The sequence below is a fragment of the Rhincodon typus genome, chromosome 10 (genome assembly GCF_021869965.1).
Source record: "Rhincodon typus isolate 14 chromosome 10, sRhiTyp1.1, whole genome shotgun sequence".
Taxonomy (NCBI): Eukaryota; Metazoa; Chordata; class Chondrichthyes; order Orectolobiformes; family Rhincodontidae; genus Rhincodon; species Rhincodon typus.
Window position 1 is genome coordinate 24,158,729 of NC_063341.1, and position 22,407 is coordinate 24,181,135.

At 39.0% G+C, this 22,407-nt stretch overlaps 1 protein-coding gene across 2 annotated transcripts in view; it reads right to left on the minus strand.

Annotated features, from left to right (window-relative positions):
* Positions 1-19,699, minus strand: part of edem3 (ER degradation enhancer, mannosidase alpha-like 3) — a 71,091-nt gene extending 51,392 nt beyond the window's left edge. The window contains exons 1-2 of one of the 2 annotated variants that reach the window (XM_048602042.1): positions 19,414-19,699; positions 10,757-10,802 (exon numbers count right to left, since the gene is read on the minus strand). In XM_048602042.1, coding sequence (XP_048457999.1) covers positions 10,757-10,802; positions 19,414-19,550 — 183 coding nt within the window. In that variant the 5' untranslated portion in view covers positions 19,551-19,699. The remainder of the gene's footprint in view (positions 1-10,756; positions 10,803-19,413) is intronic. The other variant, XM_048602043.1, reaches the window with a different exon arrangement.
* Positions 19,700-22,407: the final 2,708 nt, after the last annotated feature.

A 22,407-nucleotide genomic window follows, 5' to 3' on the forward strand; every position in this document is an offset into this window, starting at 1 on the left:
GAAGAGTGACAAATACTCAGGAACTGATGGCTTTCATCCGCAGCTGTTGAAAGAGGTAGTACAGCATGTTCCCAATGCCCTAACCATAAATTTTTAGAGTTCCCAGGATTCAGGAGTTGCACTTCTGGATTGGAAATTTGCACATGTCATTCTGCTCTTACAGAAGGCTAACAGGGAAACCTGGGAATTACAGACCAGTTAGCCTGACATCTGTGGTGGGGAAATTGCTGGTGTCTATAATCAAGGATAGAATAACTGATAACCTCAAAAAAATTCACTTAATTAGGGAGAATCAGCATGGATTCATGGAAGGTCAGTCACGTCTGACAAATCTCAGAATGTTTTGAAGAGGTGACAAAGGTGATGGATGTAAATCAATGGATGTTGTTTATATGGACATCAAGAAGGCTTTTGATAAAATCTCACACAAAATACTGTTAGCTAAGGGAGAAGTCCACAGAAATCAGTGTAAATAATTGACATGAATAGGAAACTAGTTGAGTGGTAGGAAACAGATTTGAAATAATAGATAAGTACCCAAATTGGCAGGAAGTGACTAGTTATATCTCACAGGGATTTATGAATAATTGAGGCATCAACACAATATTCATTAATGACCTTAGACAATGCTACAGTCAATTATCCAAATTTTCTGACAACATAAAATGATGCAGTGTTGTAGACAGTATTGGCAACAGGATAAAATTACAGCAGGACATTGATAAATTAAGTGAATAGGCAAAGCTGTGGTAGATGAATTTTAATATAAGCAAGTGAGAGATAATCCTTTTCAGACCAAGAAAGGATAGATCACAGTATTTTTTTTGAGAAGGCACAAAGTTAAATACAATGGATGCCCAATGAGATTTGGGAGTTCAGGTGCATAGCTCTTTGAAATGCCTTGAATAGATGCAGAAAAAGAGTCAGGGTTTAAGTGAAGAATTGTAGCTCGGGTGCTGGTTGTAGATTTTGGAGTGTTTGCCGAGCTGGGAGGATTGATAGCAGATGTATTGTCCCCTTACTAGGTGAAATCCTCAGTGCTGTGGAGCCTCCTGTGAAGCGCTGTTGTCTTGAGCCGGTTTGAATTTATATGGTCCGGTTTTTGCTGCTTCCAGTAGGTGCCCATTCCAGCTGTGCGTTGGAATGGTCGCTATATCAGGTCTAATTCAATGTGTTTGTTGATGGAGACCACGGATAAATGCCAGACAGCAAGTGATCAGGGTTAAAGACCCAATAGATACCATGGACAGGATAAACGTGGTTTACAAGATACCATGTGGAGACTGGGACAAACAGGCAGACAACTAGCAACCAGCATCCATGAACACCAGCTAGCAACTAAATGACACGACCAGATGTCCTTGGTTTCAATAAACACAGATAAGAAAAACCACACTTTCAACTGGGACAACACTACTATCATAGGACAAGCCAAACAGAGGACAGCCAGGGAATTCTTGGAGGCTTGGCATTCAGCCATGGAGTCCATCAACAAACACATTGAATTAGACGTGATATACCAACCATTACAATGCACAGCCAGAACCGGCACTTACCAGAAGCAGCAAAAACCAGACCATTGAATTCAAACCAGCACTTCACAGGAGGCTCCACAACACTGAGGATGTCACCTAGTAAGAGGACGAAACGTCTAATATTAAACCTCCCAGCTCAGCAAACACACCAACATCTAGAAGAGAGTCAAGGCTATGGAATCATGACCTTCATATCTGAAGGGCTGCAGTACAGGGATGCAGAGGTTATGCTGCAGTAATACAAAGACACAGTTTGACCCCAGTTTAGAGTACTGTGAGCAGATCTTGGCACCACACCTTAGAAAAGGTCTTTTGGCCCTGGAGGAGGTTCAATGCAGAGTTACAAGGATGAAACCTGGATTTTGGGGGTTATGAGGAGAGATTAGGCAAAGTGGGCCTTCATTCTCTAGAATTTAGAGGGTTATGGGGTGATCCAAATCGAAGTCTTCAGGATATTAACAAGGAAAGACTCGGTAGGTGAGGATTAATTATTTCCATTAGTTGAAGAGTCTAGAACCAGGAGGCATTGACTAAACGTTAGGACCAGGCCATTCAGGGGAGATGTAAGAAAGCACTTTCAAGTGCAAGGAGTAGAGGAGGTTTGGAACTCTCTTCCTGAAATGGCTGAGAATGCCAATTCAATTATTAAATTTAAATCTGAGATAGACAAGTTTTTAATAAGCAAGGGTGCCAAGGGATATGGGCCCAAGGCAAACGTATGAAGTTAGGCCCCAGATCAACCATGATCTCACTGAATGGTGAAGCAGGTTCGACAAACTGAACGGTCTATTCATGTTCCTATGTTTCTAGAATTAGAATAATTCATCAATATCCTCAATAATTATCAACTCTCCAACAACTTTCCCTTTAGGTTGCGAGGCCACGCTGCCATTCTGAGGGTCCACGCAGTCTGATCGGTGGCTCAATGTATTGACTTCCAGCTTCAGAACTCCTGTCACATATGGACTGTGGACATCCACACAGAAGAGGAAACCTAGCTTTCCATTAAATTTAAAGCCACAACACACAAGGAAAATATTAATTTCCTAGACACCACATCATTCAAATTGGTATAAAACAGTTATAAATTAACAAGCATGTTTTCAAAATGATTGATCCAGACTATGCTATCCCCATAAGAACAATTTCCACAGACTGCTGAAGTCACAGCTGAAACATTTTAAACACATAACTACTATTCTGTTTTCTGCATCTCTGGTCTCAATCTCAGATTTAAATTTAACAATTGACCATATTCATACGTAGTGAATTCTACTAGTCTGCCAAATGTAGTAGTGCCTGAAGTTAGGCAGCTTTAAACCAGAGATTCCATAACTCATTTTCAAGAAATTCATTACCTCGGTGATTTCAAGTTTACTTGGATCCTAAGTGCCTTTGTTGATTGGTTTAAAAATGTTCTCAGTCCTTTGCAACCACCCTCTCCACCCACTCTAGCAGCCTCTTTCATTTCGCCACTTGCAGCCTTCTTCCACACTCCACAGAACATCCAACTTCCCCAGATGCCTCATTTGCAGCATTCAACTGTTCTGCTGTCTGCTTGCGGTTTCTTTCTCCAGTCCCGTTCCTCAAACCTACCACCAATACATGCAGCCCATTACCCCAGCCGCCTTCCACACCTAGACCAGTCCTTCATCTGCTTCCCTCCCCAGTTCCCCATTGTCCTCCTCTGACTGACACTAGCACTCCAGACCCAGCAGATAGAACACCTGGATCCTATTAATCTCAATAAAAGATCACCCCAGTAAAAGCTGAGACCCTTTAGCTGCTTCAGTCATGGATTTACATAAAAAGGATGTTTGAAGTTGGAGATAATTAATTTGTTTAAATTTCTGAGATACCCCAGTGCACTCCATTTCCATACAGAGAGTTAGCAGTCAGGCAGGACTTGGGTTTTGTATGTATGAATTTTCACATAAACACAGGACAGCTGAAGTTTGTGACAGCCAAAGGAGCAGGTTCGAGACATACTAAGAGAGAATTTTCCAGGAGCTATGAAACCAGAAGCAGAGAACTATCATAAACAACAACAAGTCTGCAACAGTTCAAGAAGCAGCTCACCATCACCTTAAGGGCAACTAGAGATGGGCAATAAATGCTAGCAAAGCCAGCGAAACCCTCCCTCAAGTGAATTTAAAAAAAGCTTCTTTTTGAAGAGACTTATCAAGAATGCCATGAGGTCCATGCCGGAACTGGGGAATCAATAATAGTGAGGGTTTGAAAAAGACAGTCAAAGGGTTCACCTAGTCAGATGTTAGTGGTAGGACCCAAGAAATTTCCTACTTCTCAGAATAATAGGAAGAGAATCAAAGAATTTCTGAGACCTCTAGCACACCTCAGTCTGGTCCCAGAAAAAGGAAGGAACCCTCATGATCCCTAAAGTATGGGGAGCTCTTAAGTGAAAACAAAAATAGAATGGGGAGTGTTCACTTGTGATTACCAGGGTTAAAAGTACAAACACTTGTGAAATAAGCTTTAAATTAGCAACGCTCTCTTTGTTCAACTCTTATACAGAAAAGTTTTTGTTAAGATGTGGAACCTTGTGGCATTTGTCTTTTGATCAGAAGGACTGGGAGCTTGAATTTATTTTTGTAAAAAAAGGTACTGAGATTATAAAACCATGACTTTCAAACTAAAAATATCAGCACCTTTGTCAGCATCCTTGTATGATAACCTGTTGCTATGCTTTAGAACTGGTTAGATGAGGCAAATATTTTGACTACAATTCTATATTTTAATGTTAAGAAGTTGCACTAAACCAGCATCATACACAAGAACCATTGACTACAGCTATTCATTCACACCTGGAGTAGGATTACTTAGACAGCAATTATGTGGCACAGACTTCTGATGTGTTCAATGCAAAATCCAGCTAACGTTATCAAAGTTATGTTATCTAGCTACAAACTATACTTTGTATACTGGGAGAGAACTTGAAATATGAATACTCATAAAAATGTACAAAAGACCCCAGGTGGCTAGTTCTTTCTTTTTCTAAGTAGACACAGATAGAAGAGTGTACTTCTGATCAATCTTTGTTGCATTCTCTTTGTGGAAATTAAGAGTATCCTTCCCCGGGTAAGGCAACACGACACTCTAGGTTTAATCTCATCAAGGTTCTATGAAGCAACACATATTTGCTTCTTTACTCAAGTCCTCTTGCAATAAAGGCCAATATACCAGCCACCTTTCTGATTGCTTGTTGCACCTGCATGTTAGCTTTCAGTGATTTACAAACACGGTCACCCAGGTCCTTTTGAACATCAACACTTCCCAATCTTTCATCATATTAGAAATATTCCGCTGATTTTCCTACCAAGGTGGATTACTTCCCATATTCTATTACATTCCATCTGTCATGTTGTTGCCTACTCACTTAGCCTATCTAAATCCCCCTGAAGCCACTTTCATCCTTCTCACGACTCATGTTCCCAAATACTTTAGTGTCATCAGCAAACTCGTAAAATTAGATTCAGTCCCCAAATCCAAATCATTCATATACATTGCAAATAGCCTAGGGCCCAAGCACTGCTCCTTGCAGTACGCCACTCGACACAGGCTGCCAACCTGACAGTTAACTGATTATTTCTATGCGCTATTTTCTATTGACCAATTCTCAATCAATATAGTAGCCCATATAATTATTGTGCTTACTAACCTCCTATGTGGGACCTAATTGAAAGTCTTCTGAAAATCCAAATACATCTCATTGACTGATTCTCCTTTACTCATTCTGTGAGTTACATCCTCAAATAATATTTAATTTGTTTGTCAATCATTATTTCGCTTTTTAAGTTTATTCTGACTTTCTCAATGTTACTACTATTTCCTAAGCATCCAATTATCACATTCTTTGTAACAGATCCTAGAATTTTCCTTATTTCTGACATCAGGCCTTTTACAATTGCTCAAAACTGTTACTACAGAGATGTGAACTGTTAAATCAGTTGTTCATATACCGATTTACCAAGGACTGATGAGATCAGCTCAGTAACAAAGAAAACATCAGATTTAAAGGCTGCAATAACCACACTGTTGCCTATTCAATGTACATCAACCAAAGTTAAATGATAGAGTTTTAGTTCCTTGTTATTAGGGCAACAGGATATCTGTATTATTCAAGTTTATGATCATCCCAATGACATAGTAAAGGTGACAGCAATAGAAAAGAAATTAACTGAGCACTGTAAAGATAATAATGTCAAGAATGTGTTATTTGCACTTGTACATCTGACAATATTTCAGGAGCATACAGCAGAATCTAACTGGGAGAACAAATAGTTTTCTAAACTGGGAAAACAAATTGCTTTTTACCTATTTACAGAGATGGGGTATTTTTATGTCTTACTTTTTCCAAGTTGGAAATGTAGCAACATTAATTTTTCTTTGCAGGCCAAATGACATTTCTACCACTAAAAAGTCCTAATAATATCAACATTTCACACAAGTACAACGACTTCCACAAAGATCAAAATCCACAAATTTATGTTCAGTCAACCGCAAACCTACAATACTTAGGCAAGATATTATTAAAAATAAACTAATGTTCACAATGTTGTACTTTGGAACTCAAAACATTTACTACTTGAACTGAAAATCAAGTTTCCACCTATTTATAATAGATTAAAAACAGCATGTGATTGCAACATTCCACATGCATCGCTCCTTAGCTAGCATTTTGAAGGTCATACCACGTAAATCTAATTACGAAGAGGTTCAACCAATGTTACATAACAATGCCTGTATAATGCACTTTGATACAGACCTCCCAAACAAAGACAAAATAAGGATAATACATAAACTCCCCTAACAATGCTAGTCTTGATCAAGCACCTTGCGTTCATAAATCGCAGGGGAAACCTTGGTTCATTCAAATGTCTGGACAAAAATAGGATGTAGGGAAATAATTACTCAAAAATATTCCCAACTAAAATGAACTCCATCAAAAATAACATAAAAGGAATTCATAGTAAACTTCCAACAACACAGATCTGTGAAATCTTAACTTGATTAGAACAGAAATCCTGTGAAACCTCATAGTAAGTAGCTGGAATATCACTGAGGACAACTGTAGCCTATAACTCTTGCCCCTTTACCAACTGCCATCAAATTATTCTAGGACTACAAAATTAGCTCTCTCTGACCCGCAATGACTAGAAAATCTGAACTGTATTCTTTGCAATCCTCACTGTTCCCACCCTGGCCTAACAAGAAAATCCAACTACCCCATTCCACCGTTGGCAAGAACATTTCATCTGCCCTCCCTCCAGTGAGGAAAAAAAAAAATGCCTTTCCAATCTCCAGTTGAGCCACATTGCTCATTCACCTTCACTCATTCTCACAAATCGTATCACTCTCTTCTAATCACCAGCTGACAAGAAATACTAGACCAATGCCCAACTTTCCATCCCGAAAGAAATGAGAGAATCAGATCAGACTAAGAAATCAGATCTGGAATCCTCTTCCCAAAATGCTGAATAGGCAAAAAAAAAAGTCCCCAACCTCTGTTAAACCCTCCTCCTATGATCTAAGCTTTCTTTTACCCTGTTTACCTTATCAGCTTGCTCCAAAATTGAACCTTTATCCTCCTCCTCTCCCTCACTTTATCCTCTACCTCCACCTAGGTACAGTCAGTCCTCCCCTTCTGTTTAATCTTGTTGACCTGAATATCAAATTTAGTGTAGCAAAAAACAAAACAGAAAAACTGGAGAAACTGTTCCAAACAGTCATATCAGATTCAAAACATTAACTTAATTCCTCTCTCCACAGATGCTGCCAGATCTGCTGAGTTTCTCTGGCACTTTCTGGAGAATTTGATTTCAGATCTCCAGCATCTGCAGTGCTGAGCTTTTATTTTGGTGCAGACAGTCAACCAGGTTCAAACAGGAACTTAAGAAAATATCACTGTATTTTATCATGAGACAGTCCTTTTACCACAATACATTAAAGTGCTAATAATTGGAAATTAAACACTTAATTTATAATCATTCTCTACTTTAGAAGTGTATCAGAACCAATTTGAGCTAAGTCTTTACGTACCATTGTTTTGAATGATAATGTATTTTTCCACAAAATAGTTTCACCGTACTAAATGCAGTTTTCAGTTAAATGTCAACATCTTGGTATTTTATATAATCTGTGTCACGTTATAGTGCATGTAAATTAAATCGAGGTAGTGCCATTAATAATGCAAATTGCTAGTTATAATCACAACCATGCAGAATTGTAATATTTAAATTAAACCAAGGCAGTGCCATCAATAATGCAAATTTCTAGTTATATTCACAATCATGCAGAATTAACTCCTAAATTTTAAAATGATGTTTAGTTCATTTGTTTAGCAATCTTATCACTGAATCAAAAGTTTATGGGCTCAAGCTCCACTCCTGAAATTGAGGTCCTGAAATAAGCAATGTAGACTAATTGTACAATGTGCTACATTAGTAAAATTGCTAACTTCTGAATGAGATGTCAAACCAATGTCAGTCTCTCTCCCGACATAAAAGCTCCCTGGCGCAATTTGATGAACATTCATCATTTATCTCTCAGCCAAGTAGTCAGTCAGCTCATTTCTTGTTTGTGATACTTTACTGTGTGCAAATTAGATGCTGTATTTACTTACATAATAACCACGGTAGCACTTCAAAAACTGAATACGTGCCAGTAAAGCACTTTGTGACACGGCACTACTTAAATGTTAATGCTTTCCTTGCTTCTTTCAAAAGTAGACCATTAAACCATATTAGGCCTTGTAGTATTTAAAACTAGATATTTGAAAATATTGTCAAAATATTTGTAGACTTCGCTGAAAAGTTTCATGTTGCACTCATCATCAAGACAATTCACAGGAATACTGTTGTAAAGGGAAACAACATTTTTTATATTATATGAGAATGGCATGCCGATTGGTTGGCAAGTGGACTCTGATTTGTAGAGGCATTGCCAGAGCAATGCACCAGTGAATCAGACAATGGCGGTCATCTATTCTGTTCAGTTGAAACAGGTACAGTGTGGTGAACATGTTCTTCCTGCCTGCAAAGAATAGAGCCCTGCATATTAGCATGCACTGGAAGTTGCATATAAATGCACCATACTGCGAGTCTGACTGACAAAGTTAAATGATTGTCAGTGTAGTTCTCAGCACACTCAGCATTATTTCATAGACCAATCATAGGATAATGTTGGAAACCAGCGTTTTGAGCTTTGTAACTGTGGATTGATTGGATACATTCAGTACCTTGCAAGGCAAGAGAGGCAATAGGAGATATGTTAATAGGCAAGGAGATATGCTAATAGATATAGTCCATCATTCTTTGGGGCTGACAGTCTAAAGCTTGGCATCACATCAACAAAATTCACATAACACATGACTCATTTGAGATAAGCTGAATGTCTTTTAGACTTTATAGTAGTCTCCTGTTAGTGGCGACCACCACTAGTGAAGCTACTGTATACCAGATAGCGGTTTGCACAATGCTTCAACTTTTGCTCAGAGTTTTGAGATACCTCATTCTTAGAGGGTAATCAGAAGTAGACTGAGCACTTTTCAGGACCTACAGACTATGTATAGACCATACATAGTCAGCCTGTGATTGTAAACCCTTAAAATACCATTTCCAACAATAGATGTAATTTTGCAATTGTGAAACATTTGCTAAATAATCCAGACTGTGCTAACAATTACATTGACAATCAATTTTAAGATCACAGCGTGGTGCTTAAGAGCATACCAAAAGCTACATAAATCATTTAATTGAAGAAGCTGTGGAGTAGTAGTAATCTATAACCTTCCAGGCTAATGTTCTGGAGTATGAGTTTGAACTCCAGTAGAAGACAGTAAAATTTGAATTCAATAAAAATCGGGTCCGATGGTGACCATGTAAGTGTTGATTATCATAAAACTCATATGGTTCACTAGGAAGCAAATCTGCCATTCTTACCTGACCTTGTCTACATGTGGCTGTAGATCCACACCAATGTAGTTAACTGTTAACTAGCCTCTGGACAATTGAAGACGATAATAAATGCTGGTTTAGCCAGAAAAGTCCACATCCCATGAAAAATATTTAAAAATAATATACAGGATCCTGTCCTTTGCACGTTGACACAATGCACCTATTTCATCTGAACTATCTAGGTGAAACCAATTCTCTGGTTCATTTCTCAGGGCAAAGCCTTGACCAATCACAATGAGTTTGCCTGGTTTAAAGTTAAATAAAGTTTAGCAGTCAACAATCAGCCATCATCTAACTGGTGTATTCTCCATGGCAATGCCTTTATAGATAGCATTAAAAACATCGCTGTTCACCTTTCCATTGATATTCTTGTGAATTGCCCTGATAAGTGCAAAACAAAAAGCTTTGACAAAAATGTACCTTTTTTTTCAGCATTACTCAAGTTCAGCACAATCAAATTACCTTTCAGAATACTCGAACCTTCACCAGCAATTGGAGGCTGGCCAACAGTTTTGTTATGTTTTTGATCAAATATGACTTGGCAGAATAACTATGCTGTCTACTCACATTGCTCTAAAATGAGATTAGTGTTGTTAGATCCTGTCTAACATAGAATTGACTACAATGGCAAATTATAAAATTATAGCCCTCTTAGCAAACAGTCAGCTTTAATTATCAGTCTCTAGTTCTACAGCCACATCTGCTAACCTTGTAAATTCGCTGAACCAGTTCAGTGCTTTGGCATTCTGACCATGGTTCAGACTGCAAATGCAGAGCAAAACCCACCAAACCGGAACAATGAAACTATGCACAATTGACTGAAGGATCACAGCATTTTGACTTGAGTAGTTTGGTAAACTTTTCCTCATCTTAAATTAACAAACTGTTTCCTAAGAAATGAAAACTTTCAAATTCCAAAACCACCTTTGGCAAAATTACAGCAAAACGACTGTGCTAATGACTGGACGTTAGCAGCTGCAGAGAAGAAATATATAGATGTGGATTTGAAATATTTTAAGGACGCAAGTAATACACCTAATACTCAAAAACAATCAAGTCTTCATTTAAGTTTCTACAATACGTGGAGATACAGACTTTCTGTTCCAATATCTTTCAACCCTGCCTTGATAATCATAATTTTCACATATGTCTTTGTGGCTTAAATGCAGTGCTTTCAGATTCTCTAGAAAAATATTAATGCACTGCAAATTTTAAAAACCTCAATACATAAAAATTGGTGCAGCTTACCATGTAATTTTGATAAGCATGATCAAACATTTCTAGTACTTGATCCCTGCAAGCAAAGAAGAAATCAAATTTAAGTACAACTGCAATAAGGACACAATTACATTATACGTTACAACAACAATTACACTCCAAAATTTCTTAATTGATTATAAAGCATTTTTAGAAGTCGTTAGCTCTGAAAAGCACTTTATTAATGACAAGTTTTCTTGTATATACAATTACGCCTTGCATGGGCCACAATTGCTGTACAAAGGAAAGGGCTGATTGCTGTTTCAAAACGTGTTATAACAAGCCAGTGATTAGCAATTAAATTTCTTTTTCAGGATAAAGCAACTTACATTTCCTAGTATCTGAGCCAAGACAATTTTCCAAGCATGTCCATAAAAAGCAATTGCAAATAATATCAGTCTGTGTCAAATACTGTGGAAAGTTCCATAGCATTGGAAAATAGTTTCAATCAGGACCTGTCATTTATGCCAGATTGACACTCTCTTTTCTTCATTTATACCCACAAAGTTTCTGAACTGTTAACATGGTTAAAAAAAGACCACCACTCATTTGGATCGAGATGACCAAACATTTAAGTGATGCCAAATTGTTTAATTCCTTATACCAAATTGCTTGGAAATAAATTATCACAGACATATATTCAATAACCAGATAGAATTTTGATCTTTTGTAAGTAGCAGAAGACATGAATTTCAGCTCATTTTACGATGAATTAGACAGCATTGACAGAGCTGAACTTTCACTTAAATGAAGTTTCTGCCATTTTACATTTATTAATGCAGTGTAATAAAACTTTTCCTTTTGCTACTTTTAATTCATTTGAAGTTTAACAGTATGAGGAATAAATGTGGTACTTAGCACAACTACACTTTTCTCCATAAAAGCCAAGAACAGAACAGAATTTAATTTCAGCCGCAGAAAATTTATGGTAATTGCTGAGTTGAAATTCTAAACTTAGAAGCTAGGTTTGTATTATTGGATTGTATTATTTGCAACGAAAATGCTGTACAACTAATGTCACTTTAGAGTCACTTTAGAATAGTCACTATACAATCCTCTCTCCTACTCCCACACAAATCTCATATAACAAAGATTTCATGATATTTTTACCCGATTTACCTAGGGAAAATCCCCGATGCTAGATTCAGTTATGTTTTCAAATCTCATACTACTTTAAAACTAACACTCAACTGCAAACATAGTAAATCTCTCAATGCTCAACACCGAAAGATTTAATTTATTATTATAAGCCAAAAACTTGAATATTTTAAAATTGAAAACGTAACTTTTGTGGTCATAACTTGAATAGTTTTAAATTACAACTATTCTGAGTCTAAATTTACTCAACAGAAAGATACTTGCTGTTTATCACAAATGCAACTTGGAATCAATTCAAGCTTTATAACTGTGGAACAGAAGTGAAGTGTTTATCTTAAAAGGTCAAAAGAAAATAACACGTATCTTAAATTTTCTGAAACATTTGGATATGATCCCACATATTACATTAAAAATCCATGTCCAAACATTGTAGACTTTAGTTTAAATATATTCACAAGATAACTTAGCAACTTTCATATCCTCCGTAAACTGAGGTCATCCAAACTTCTGCTGGCTGTCTCTTAACACTCACCAACTTCAATTTGACCATCACCCTGGGCTCATTGATCAATATGTTAAACAACACCTGGATTTTAAAATTCCCATCCCTGATTTCAAATAGGGTTTGCCCTTCTGAACAAGACCAATTTTAATTGCGCCACCACTGGAGACTTGCAATTAATTGCAGAAGTCTTGAGGTCTGGAATTATTTCTTCTGATATCTCCAGCTCCTTCTCTCCTAATTCAAGATACTCTTATAAAACCAACATCTTTGTCTAAATTCTTGGTCATGTGCCCAAATATCTCTCTATAGCTGAGTACAAAACATTGCTTAGGGCTCTTGTGGCACAGTAGTAGTGTCCCTACCTCTGAGCCAGGATGCCTGGATTTAGGTTTCACCTTCTCCAGGGGTTTGTTATAACACATCTGCAACAGGTTTGTTAGAAGATACTACAAACGGAGTTAACAATGCTCCTGTCTAGTTAGACAGACTACACCTCTATTCTTCCTACCAAAGTGCATAACCTCACACATTCCCAAATTGTATTCCATCTGCCACTTCTTTGCCCCCACTCTCCTACCCTAAGTCCTTCTATAGCTTCCTCACTTCCTCAACTATCTGCCCCTTCACCTTTGTTATTTGAAAACTTAGCATCTATGCTCTCAGTTCCTTGGTCCAGATTGTTAATTTATAATGTGAATAGTTGTGGTCCCACACTGACCTCTGCAGAATGGAATAATCACTGATTGTTCTTTTTCAGGATGACACTCTATCCCCACTGTCTTCCTTCTGCCAGTCAGCCAATTCTCTATCCATGACAGTATCTTGATCCTAACACCATGCACTCTCATCTTACTTATCAGTACCCAAGTGGCACCTTGTCAAAAGCCTTGTGAAAATCCAAATAGATCACATCCACTGGCTCTCTTCTGTCAAACTTACTCGTTACCTCCTCAAAGAATACCATCTGTACACAGCCTAGCCTCAATCTGGTGACCAAGATACGATGACAGGAATGTAGCCAACAACATTCACACATTCCCCCTCCAACAACAGCATCCCATAGTAAAACAACATTCAGAAAATTAATAGCATCTGTGACCTATGAAAATATGGGCTTCGATTCTGCTGCAAGTGCAATAAAGTGTATGCAGAATCAGTGCCACAACTTGTATGCTGGTTCTCTATATTATACAGAAGGGAAATGTACAGCTGCAAGACCAGCTGTTGACACTCATGTAAAACATAACAGGAAAAGGTACAAGGGTACCACGTTTCCAAAAAAAGAACAACCTACAAGGATAGTAAATTTGATAAGGAAAATGAAGAAAGCATAAGGCACAAGTTAGCTGAATTGGTTTGCGAAAATATTTTAAAAAGGTATGGCAATGGACAGTCTTTAAAATAACTATTATATGGCTTACAGCTACTGTCCATTTGTTCAGGGTGCAAAAACTCAAAAGTGGTCAGTCAACCACGGCTGACAAAGGAAATTAAAAACTATATACAATTAAGAGAACACATTATAAAGTGACCAGAAATAGTAATAAATCTGAGAACTGGAAAATTTTTAGAAGACAGCAAAGGACGATTTTATTATTTCTGAAGTACCTGCTCTAAATTGCTGATCTGATCAGCCTTACCTCAAACATTTCCACTAATTTTCATCCTGAATCAATATTAAATCAAGTTGTTCCATGATTTCATCAAAGCAATTAAGATTTCATAAATCACTGACTCAGAATGCATTTAAGTTTTTTTTAGTACATATGATTTATAACTTGCCTGTCCACTGTGCCATTAGACATTGAATTTGTTTTACATCTGAAAGGTTACAGATGTGAAATATTAACTGACTTGCTCTCCACAGATGCTGACATATTGTGCTGAGACTTCCAGCATTTTGTTTTTTTATGTATTAAGCACTTTACCGCTACACATGAAATAAAAACACATCTTGAAAAGACATATCACTTTCATATAGCCATCTGGGTTGAGATTACTTTATTCAATGTACAGGTCCCCATGGTACTATATACCATGGAGGGTGGGGGGAGGGAAGGAAGGAGGGAGAGAAAGGGAGCGAGAGAGAGAGAAAGCGAGAGAGAGAGAGAGAGAGAGAGAGAGAAAGCGAGAGACATCACCAACATTTACCCATCAATTATCAATTTCTAAGGGTACATTATTGCATTGTTGTTTGTGGGATCCCAATACAGACAAAATGCAGCAGTCAACTTGTATGTAATTCAAACAATGTATTATCTGTGAAACATTTGGGACTTTGTCAGGAGTAAATGCACTAAGTAAATACAAGTTCTTTCTCTCCTCCTTTTATTACGTTACTGTATTTGTCCTTTGGGTTAATCATGAGTGTACCTGTATGTATGGTAACTATTCTGTGATCATCTAAATAAATGTAAAAGATTTAGCAGGCAGGTTAAAAGAAAAAGATTGACAGAGCAACAACTTGTCACTCTTTGGAGCACACAAAAGCATTTTTTTTTTTGCAAACAATAGATTCCTAACATTAACTTATTCAACAGATTATATTGTTTTCAGAGTCTCTTGCATTTTAACCAATTTATTTGGGACATAACTGTACATACCACTCCACTACTTTTTACTGTAATTCTGTCCAAGATCAACAAACAGTAAAGATTGAGGTAGTTTATTGAAAATGCCGGTAATCGCATCTGTTGTAGCTATAGGCAACACATCCGGTACTAAGCATTTACACCCAATAAAGCCATTCAAGGCTGACATAATTTATTTGTGCTTTGCGGTCATCCTCTCTTGGAGGTTTATTTGCCATAACAATTCCAATATTTGTCCGTCTGAAATTTGAGTAAGCTACATCTTAACTGATTAATCTTCAATCTGTGCTCACCATTTTAACACACAACACTGTAAAAGCACAGGAAATAAGCTTTGACTTCCTTTCCACTATTAAGTATGTTAATAACACATGTAAACAGAAGTAATTTCAGAACACATTCCATGGACAAAAACAAAACCAACTAAAGTGCCATTCCATCTTCCGGAGACCAACACCTAATTTTTCACGGCATTTCACATCTATTGTTGGTGGGACAGAAAGTACCTTATGATTTATTGGACTATTAACTGTTTTATATTAAATGGCACAGACATTTCACAAAAAATGAAAAGGCTCCATACTTTAAAAGAAATAAGCATGATATTGTTGGATATTCTCAATAAATTATTAGAAAAAATTTGTTCATTGATTTTGGAATGTGCTGTCAGTTTTTGAACAATGCAACAATATTTTGGGATGAACACAGCGGGAGGTGATAGCCTGGTGGTATTATCGCTGGACTATTAACCCAGAGACCCAGATAATGTTCTGGGGACCTAGCTTCAAATCCCGCCAAGGCAGATGGTGGAATTTGAATTCAATAAAATATCTGGAATTAAGAATCTAATGATGACCATGAATCCATTGCCGATTGTTGGAAAAACCCATCCGATTCACTAATGTCCTTTAGGGAAGGAAATTGCATTCCTTACCTGGTCTGGCCTACATGTGACTCCAGAGCCACAGCAATGTGGTTGACTCTTAACTGCCCTCTGGGCAATTAGGGATGGGCAATAAATGCTGCCTGGCCAGCGATGCCCACATCCCGGTAATGAATAAAAAAAAAAGCAGTGTGTTAAACAATGTAACATGGACTCCTGAAAAACGTGGAAGAGCAAACTTACTGAGAATGCTGTCTTTCATAACAGAACCAGCACTAGAATTCACACCACACCCAATTAAAATCAGTAAATTTGGTTTCAAATCAATAATCCTACCGCAATATTATCAAACTTTAAAATTCAACTTGAAATACTGAAATCCTTGATTAGTTCCAGGGAAAGGGCAGATGCAAAATATCAGAAAACAACAAAATTCTTTTAGAGGAAAGACAAGGAGTCACAGAACCTCAAAAGAATTAGTAAGCATTATTAGTGATGCATGTAAAAAGATGGTTACAAGACATTTTCTGAGGAAGGGTCCCGACCCAAAACGTCAACTTTCCTACTCCTCTGATGCTGCCTGGCCTGTCGTGTTCCTCCAGCTCCACACTGTGTTATCTCTGGTTACAAGACAGTATGGCAGGAAACGATAGAATTTAAATTAGCAACAGCAGATATGAACAGTAATTAGTACTGAGATATAAGGGCTTTATTATTTACATTAATAACCCTAGATACGCTCACTGAAGGAATGATATGCAAATTTGTGATGAAACTAAGCTGCATGGGGACTGAAAAGGATATTCAACAGCTGCAAGCAAACCTCAGTATGTTGAGACAATACATCAATGTTTGACAAACTATGTTTGACCTTCAAATAAAAAGTAGGGTTAAGCACATTATCAAGTTTAGCACTAATTACATATAAACCTTACATCAAACTTAATTTAAACAAATGGTGAAGGATAAAAAACATCCACAGCATAGTGCACCACTCATGAAATTGTCATGACAAATAAACTGCAATAGCTAACAGAAACAGTCTTATGTTCTACTCACAGGAAAATTCATTACAAAACAAAAAGATACCATTTTGCTCTTGTCGTACAAGGTATTGGTCATGCATTGGTTAGAATATAATGTCCAAATTTGTTCTCACATGGTAGCAGATATGGAGGTGCTGTTCTCCATCTTCAATTCAAACAAGGGACAAGGACTGGGGTGGTGGGGGGTTCCTGTTTGTGGGTTCTCTAACAACAGGACAAGGTTGAATAGTTAGAAATTATTCTTTCTCAGAGAATAGTAAACCTGTGAAACAGGTTGCTGTTTGCTGTAAAGAATGTAGATAGACTGCATTTTTTTTTTTAAGAATAAGAGATGAACCTGCTTCAGTCTGGGGCATAAATCATGCTATACCAGAGGGAGGAATTTGTGACATTAATCAAAGTCATCATGAATTCTTCAACTTCCAAATATAAGTGAAAAAAACCTTCAGTAATTACAACTTATTCCATAAGTTAACACAAGAACATCTTAAACTTCCCATTGCAGAGATAATATGCCATTCATATTACAGAAAAAGGTTACAGGCCAATTGTATACAACTTACATAATCTGTAGTCAAATTATTTTAAATGCCAGTTACTACCGTTCAATTTACAATTTTATAGTCTAGCATGCATTATACCAAATTATTTCTAAGTACTTCCTTACACTACACTTACACACATAAATACTTCATTCTACAAAGGAATTCCACTTGCAGTGAGATAATGTTATCAGTCAACACAAATTGTCCCTATAGATATTCGAACAGCACTGCAAAGTGAACAATGGGGGAGGCAATGGCCTAGTGGAGTTATCGCTGGACTGTCAATCCAGCAACCCAGATTCGAATCCCACCATGGCAGATGGTGGAATTTCAATTCAAAAAATATCTGGAATTAAAGGTCTAGTGGTGACTGCAAATCCATCGTCAATTGTTGGAAAAACCCATCTAGTTCACTAATGTCCTTTAGGGAAGGAAACATCCATCCTTACCTGGTCTGGCCTACATGTGACTCCAGACCCTCAGCAAGGTGGTTGACTCTTAACTGCCCTCTGGGCAATTCGGGATGGGCAATAAATGCTGCCTAGCCGGTGACACTCTCACCCCATGAATGAATAATAAAAAAAAGTCCAACGATGAAATCTAAATTTGAACAATTTGCTTACAAAATCACCTTGTTCAATCAACGTTACTTTCTCACATATATCAGTTTGTATCTAGTAAAAATGTTGGTACAGAAAATCAGATTTTCACTGTCTTTCATTCAGCACCTTAAATATTTATTGCTTAAAACTAGGAAATATTGATGCCAATGAGAAGCTGACTTCAATGACCTAAACATGAGAGGATCAGACAGGAGAACATCTCATAACTAGAGTGTGTTAACTTACTCTGTGTATACTTTACAACATCATACTTTAAAGAAAAACACCAAAGTCCCTCACATACTTTTAAAATTACAAAAGTAGGAACATTTTAAAATTATTTCAAAAAAAATACCTAGTAGAACTAATACCTGTTATTTTATCTGCCCAACAGCAAAAGCCCTGATCTTTAAAGATTACTTTCCCCACAGAATTTACTAAGACCTGACACACAATATTTCCTTTTTGGCTTATGCAGAATTACAAACTGCCGATTGTAATGACAATATTTCCTTATTTCCTGACCCATACAACCATCATTGAATAATAACAGCACTATTGTTGACAGAACTATAATCTATAGTCAAATTATTTTAAATGCCAGCAACTACCGTTCAATTTACAATTTTATAATGTAGCATGCATTATACAAAATTATTTCTAAGTGAAAACTATCTAAATAATGGTCTCTGCTTTGATCTTTAAGAAATTTCAAAGGACTGTCAAGTCAGATTTTAGCAGGAGACACATTTGTAACTAACCAAAATTCATTTTTGAAAAATGATATAATCATTTAGCACAGAGATATTCCATAAGATACACTTAATATGAAAAACCTCTTGGAAAAGTCACTTTCTGATTAGAACAAATCTAAAGAAACAAACCTGATTTTTCTCCCCACTTCCCCCCCCGGCTTAAAGTTCCCCTCCTAGTTGCGAGCTAACCCCAAGTTTCAGGTCAGGTGGCGATCCTTCTTCAGAACGGGTAGTAGCTAGGAAAAAGTTGGTTTTTATGCAGAAGATGGGGGGAGTGGAGATAGGAGTAAACAACAGGTTGAGATAGAACCCAAAGAATGAGAAGAACAGTTGGAGAATGAATTGCTATAAATGGGGATTATTAGTGGCTAACAAAGGGTTGTGTGTAATAGCAGACCGTGCGATAACAAGGCCAGGTGTGCGAGAGTTTGGGGTAAGGACATGGAAGAAGGTGGCTCGAGCCCTAAAACTGTTGATCTCGACATTGATCCAGAAGACAGTAGAGTTCCCAGAAGGAACAGGGAGGTGTGGTGAAGTGGCAAGAAGTGCCCATGTACAAAGCACACTTTTCTGTACATAGTGGTGACGCGTCACGAGAAGGTGAAAGGGCCACATCGACTCACCTGAGCTGGCGTTTCTCCTCTTTCTCCATCGCCCCCACCATCCTCAGTCCAAGGCAGGACACAGTAAGCAGCAGCATCATCCATCCCAATAGGGCAGAGGGTAGGAACCTCTCTCTATCAACTCCGATACCACGCATCGGGCCGATTCTCACCACCCACAGACACACACAGGACAGAAACTCTACAAGAACATCCCATTCACACACACAATCAACTACTACAACGTCTCCAGCTCCCAATCCCACCTCTTCCTGGTAGTCGCCATCTTTAGGTGACGCTGGACTACTGACGTTGACAACTTCGCAGTCCCCGCCTCCCAGTGGCAAAGATCGACCGCTGATTGGTTCTGAGGCTTGGGAAACGTCACGTCCGCGCCCCTGCCGATTGGCTGGTGGGCGCGCGATTAGCAAGTGTCACTTTGCGTTTCCCGAGCCCCTGATTGGCTGTGACTCTGATAAGTGTATCCTTTCTCAGGGCAGGATAGACGCAGCCTTCAGTTATAATCCGGCAGCAACTCAAGGAAAAGGAGAGGCATCTATTAGAAACCAAGATAAACAGAAAATGCAGGCAAGACTTAGTCGGTCTTCTGGTAACATCTGCAGGGTGGGAAACAAGAGTTAACATTTGAAATCGATGGCCGTTCCTCCTACTTTGGAGTGCTTTGAGACGGAAGTAAACAAACCAGGAAAAGAGATGGATACTAAAAGCCTTTAAAGAGTCTTTTCTCACTTAACTTTCAGCTGGCGCAAATTCTTCCAGTGTCACCCCCTGCCACGTGTTAATAATACCCCATGAGCTAACCTAGATTTTGCATACTGAGAAAATATGAAGTATACGGACCAAATTCATTGGAAGTGAAGAGTCACCAGACTCGAAACGTTAATTTTGCATTCTTCTTACAGTTGCTGCCAGACCTGCTGAGTTTCTCCAGCAATTTCTGTTTTTGGACCAAATTTATAGATTCATCTGTCAGTGTATTAGAAGTATTCTCATCTTTTACTAACTAAGGGCGAAGTCAAGTAAAGAGAGCAAAAGCAGAGAAATGTGCACAGCTTATTTATAAACGAGTGCCAAGGGGAACAAAATTTTAACTTATATTAGTAATTAGGCCACTGTATTTTCAGGGGCTGAAGGTGAAAGAAAGAATGCCAAATTGCTGCTGACTTTTAAGGAGAATGAATTCAGTAATGAATGAACAGCGTAATGCTTTTCTCCTCCCCAGGCAGCCAGTGCACATAATGCTGAGGATGGCCTGCACTTTATGAAATATGCAAGTGATTTACATCCACAATTCTTCTGATACTTTCTGTCAGCTTCAAAATTTCCACTTTGCATGTACCAACCATTTCATCTTCACCATGGATATGCAGTCCTTCTAGGCATGCGTCTCCCTTCAGGACAGTCTAAGGGCTCTCCGCATCTCCCTAGAGCAAAGGCCTGAACTGGCCCCATCCACCACTACCACTCTCCTCCGCCTGGCGGTGTTCATCCTCGCTGAATAACTTCTCCTTTAACTCCTCTGTCTTCAGATCAGAGGGGTGGATATGGATACCCACATGGGCCCCCAGTAATGCCGGTCTCTCTGTGGGCTCATGGAAAATTCCTTGTTCCAGACCTGCTCAGTTCCCTTCCCACAAATCATTCTCGGGTACATTGGTGACATCATCAGTGCTGCTTCCCTCTCCTGTTCAAAATTATTAATTGCATTTCCAATAGCCACTCTGCACTCACCTTCGCCCAGTCCATCTTTGACTCCTCCCTTATTTCTGAGGATAGGCTGGCCACAGATATCCACTACAAACCCACCACCTCCCACAATTACCTGGACTGTATATTCTCACATCCTGTTTCCTCTAAAGGCTCCATTTCCACTCTCCTCATTTTTCTGTGTGTCATATCTGTTCTGATGATCCCACCTTCTGCAAGACGGCCTCAACAATATCCACTCTTTTCTTCAACCAAGGATTCCCTGCCACCATGGTTGATAGGGCGCTTGGCCATGTCCAGCCCATTTTCTGCACTTGTACCCTCACCCCTTCTCTTACCTCCCACAATACCGATAAGATCCCCCTAGTCCTCACTTTCCACCACACCGGCATCCACATGCAAAGGATCTTAAGCCTCAATTTTCACCAGCTCCAGCAGGATGCCACCATCAAACACATATTCCCCTCCCCTTCCTTGTTAGCATTTTGCAAGGACCGTTCCCTCCAGGACACCCCGGTCGACGACTCCTCCACTCCCAACACCAGCCCACACCCCCAGGTCATTTTCCCATGCAATCACGCAACTCATCCCTCACACCCCCTCCCCACAATAACAACCAAAAAAGAATCCCCCTCGTCCTCACGTACCACCCCACCAACCTCCGGATCCAACGCACCATCCTCCGACACTTCCGCCATCTGCAATCTGACCCCACCACCAAAGACATTTTTCCCTCCCCACCCTTATCTGCTTTCCAGAGGGACCACTCTCTTCGGGACTCCCTTGTCCGCTCCACACTCCCCTCCAGCCCCACCACACCCGGCACTTTTCCTTGCAAGCACAGGAAGTGCTATACCTGCCCTGACACCTCACCCCCATCCCAGGCCCCAAGAAGGCTTTCCACATCAAACAGATGTTCACCTGCACATCTGCTAATGTGGTATACTGCATCCGCTGTTCCCGTTGTGGCCTCCTCTACAGCGGGGAAACCAAGCGGAGGCTTGGGGACCGCTTTGAAGAACACCTACGCTCGGTTTGCACTAAACAACTGCACCTCCCAGTTGCGAACCATTTCAACTCCCCCTCCCATTCCTCAGACGACATGTCCATCCTGGGCCTCCTGCAGTGCCACAACGGTGCCACCCGAACGTTGCAGGAACAGCAACTCATATTCCGCTTGGGAACCCTGCAGCCCAATGGTATCAATGTGGACTTCACAAGCTTCAAAACCTCCCCTCCCACTACCGCATCCCAAAACCAGTCCAGCTCGTCCCCGCCTCTCTAACC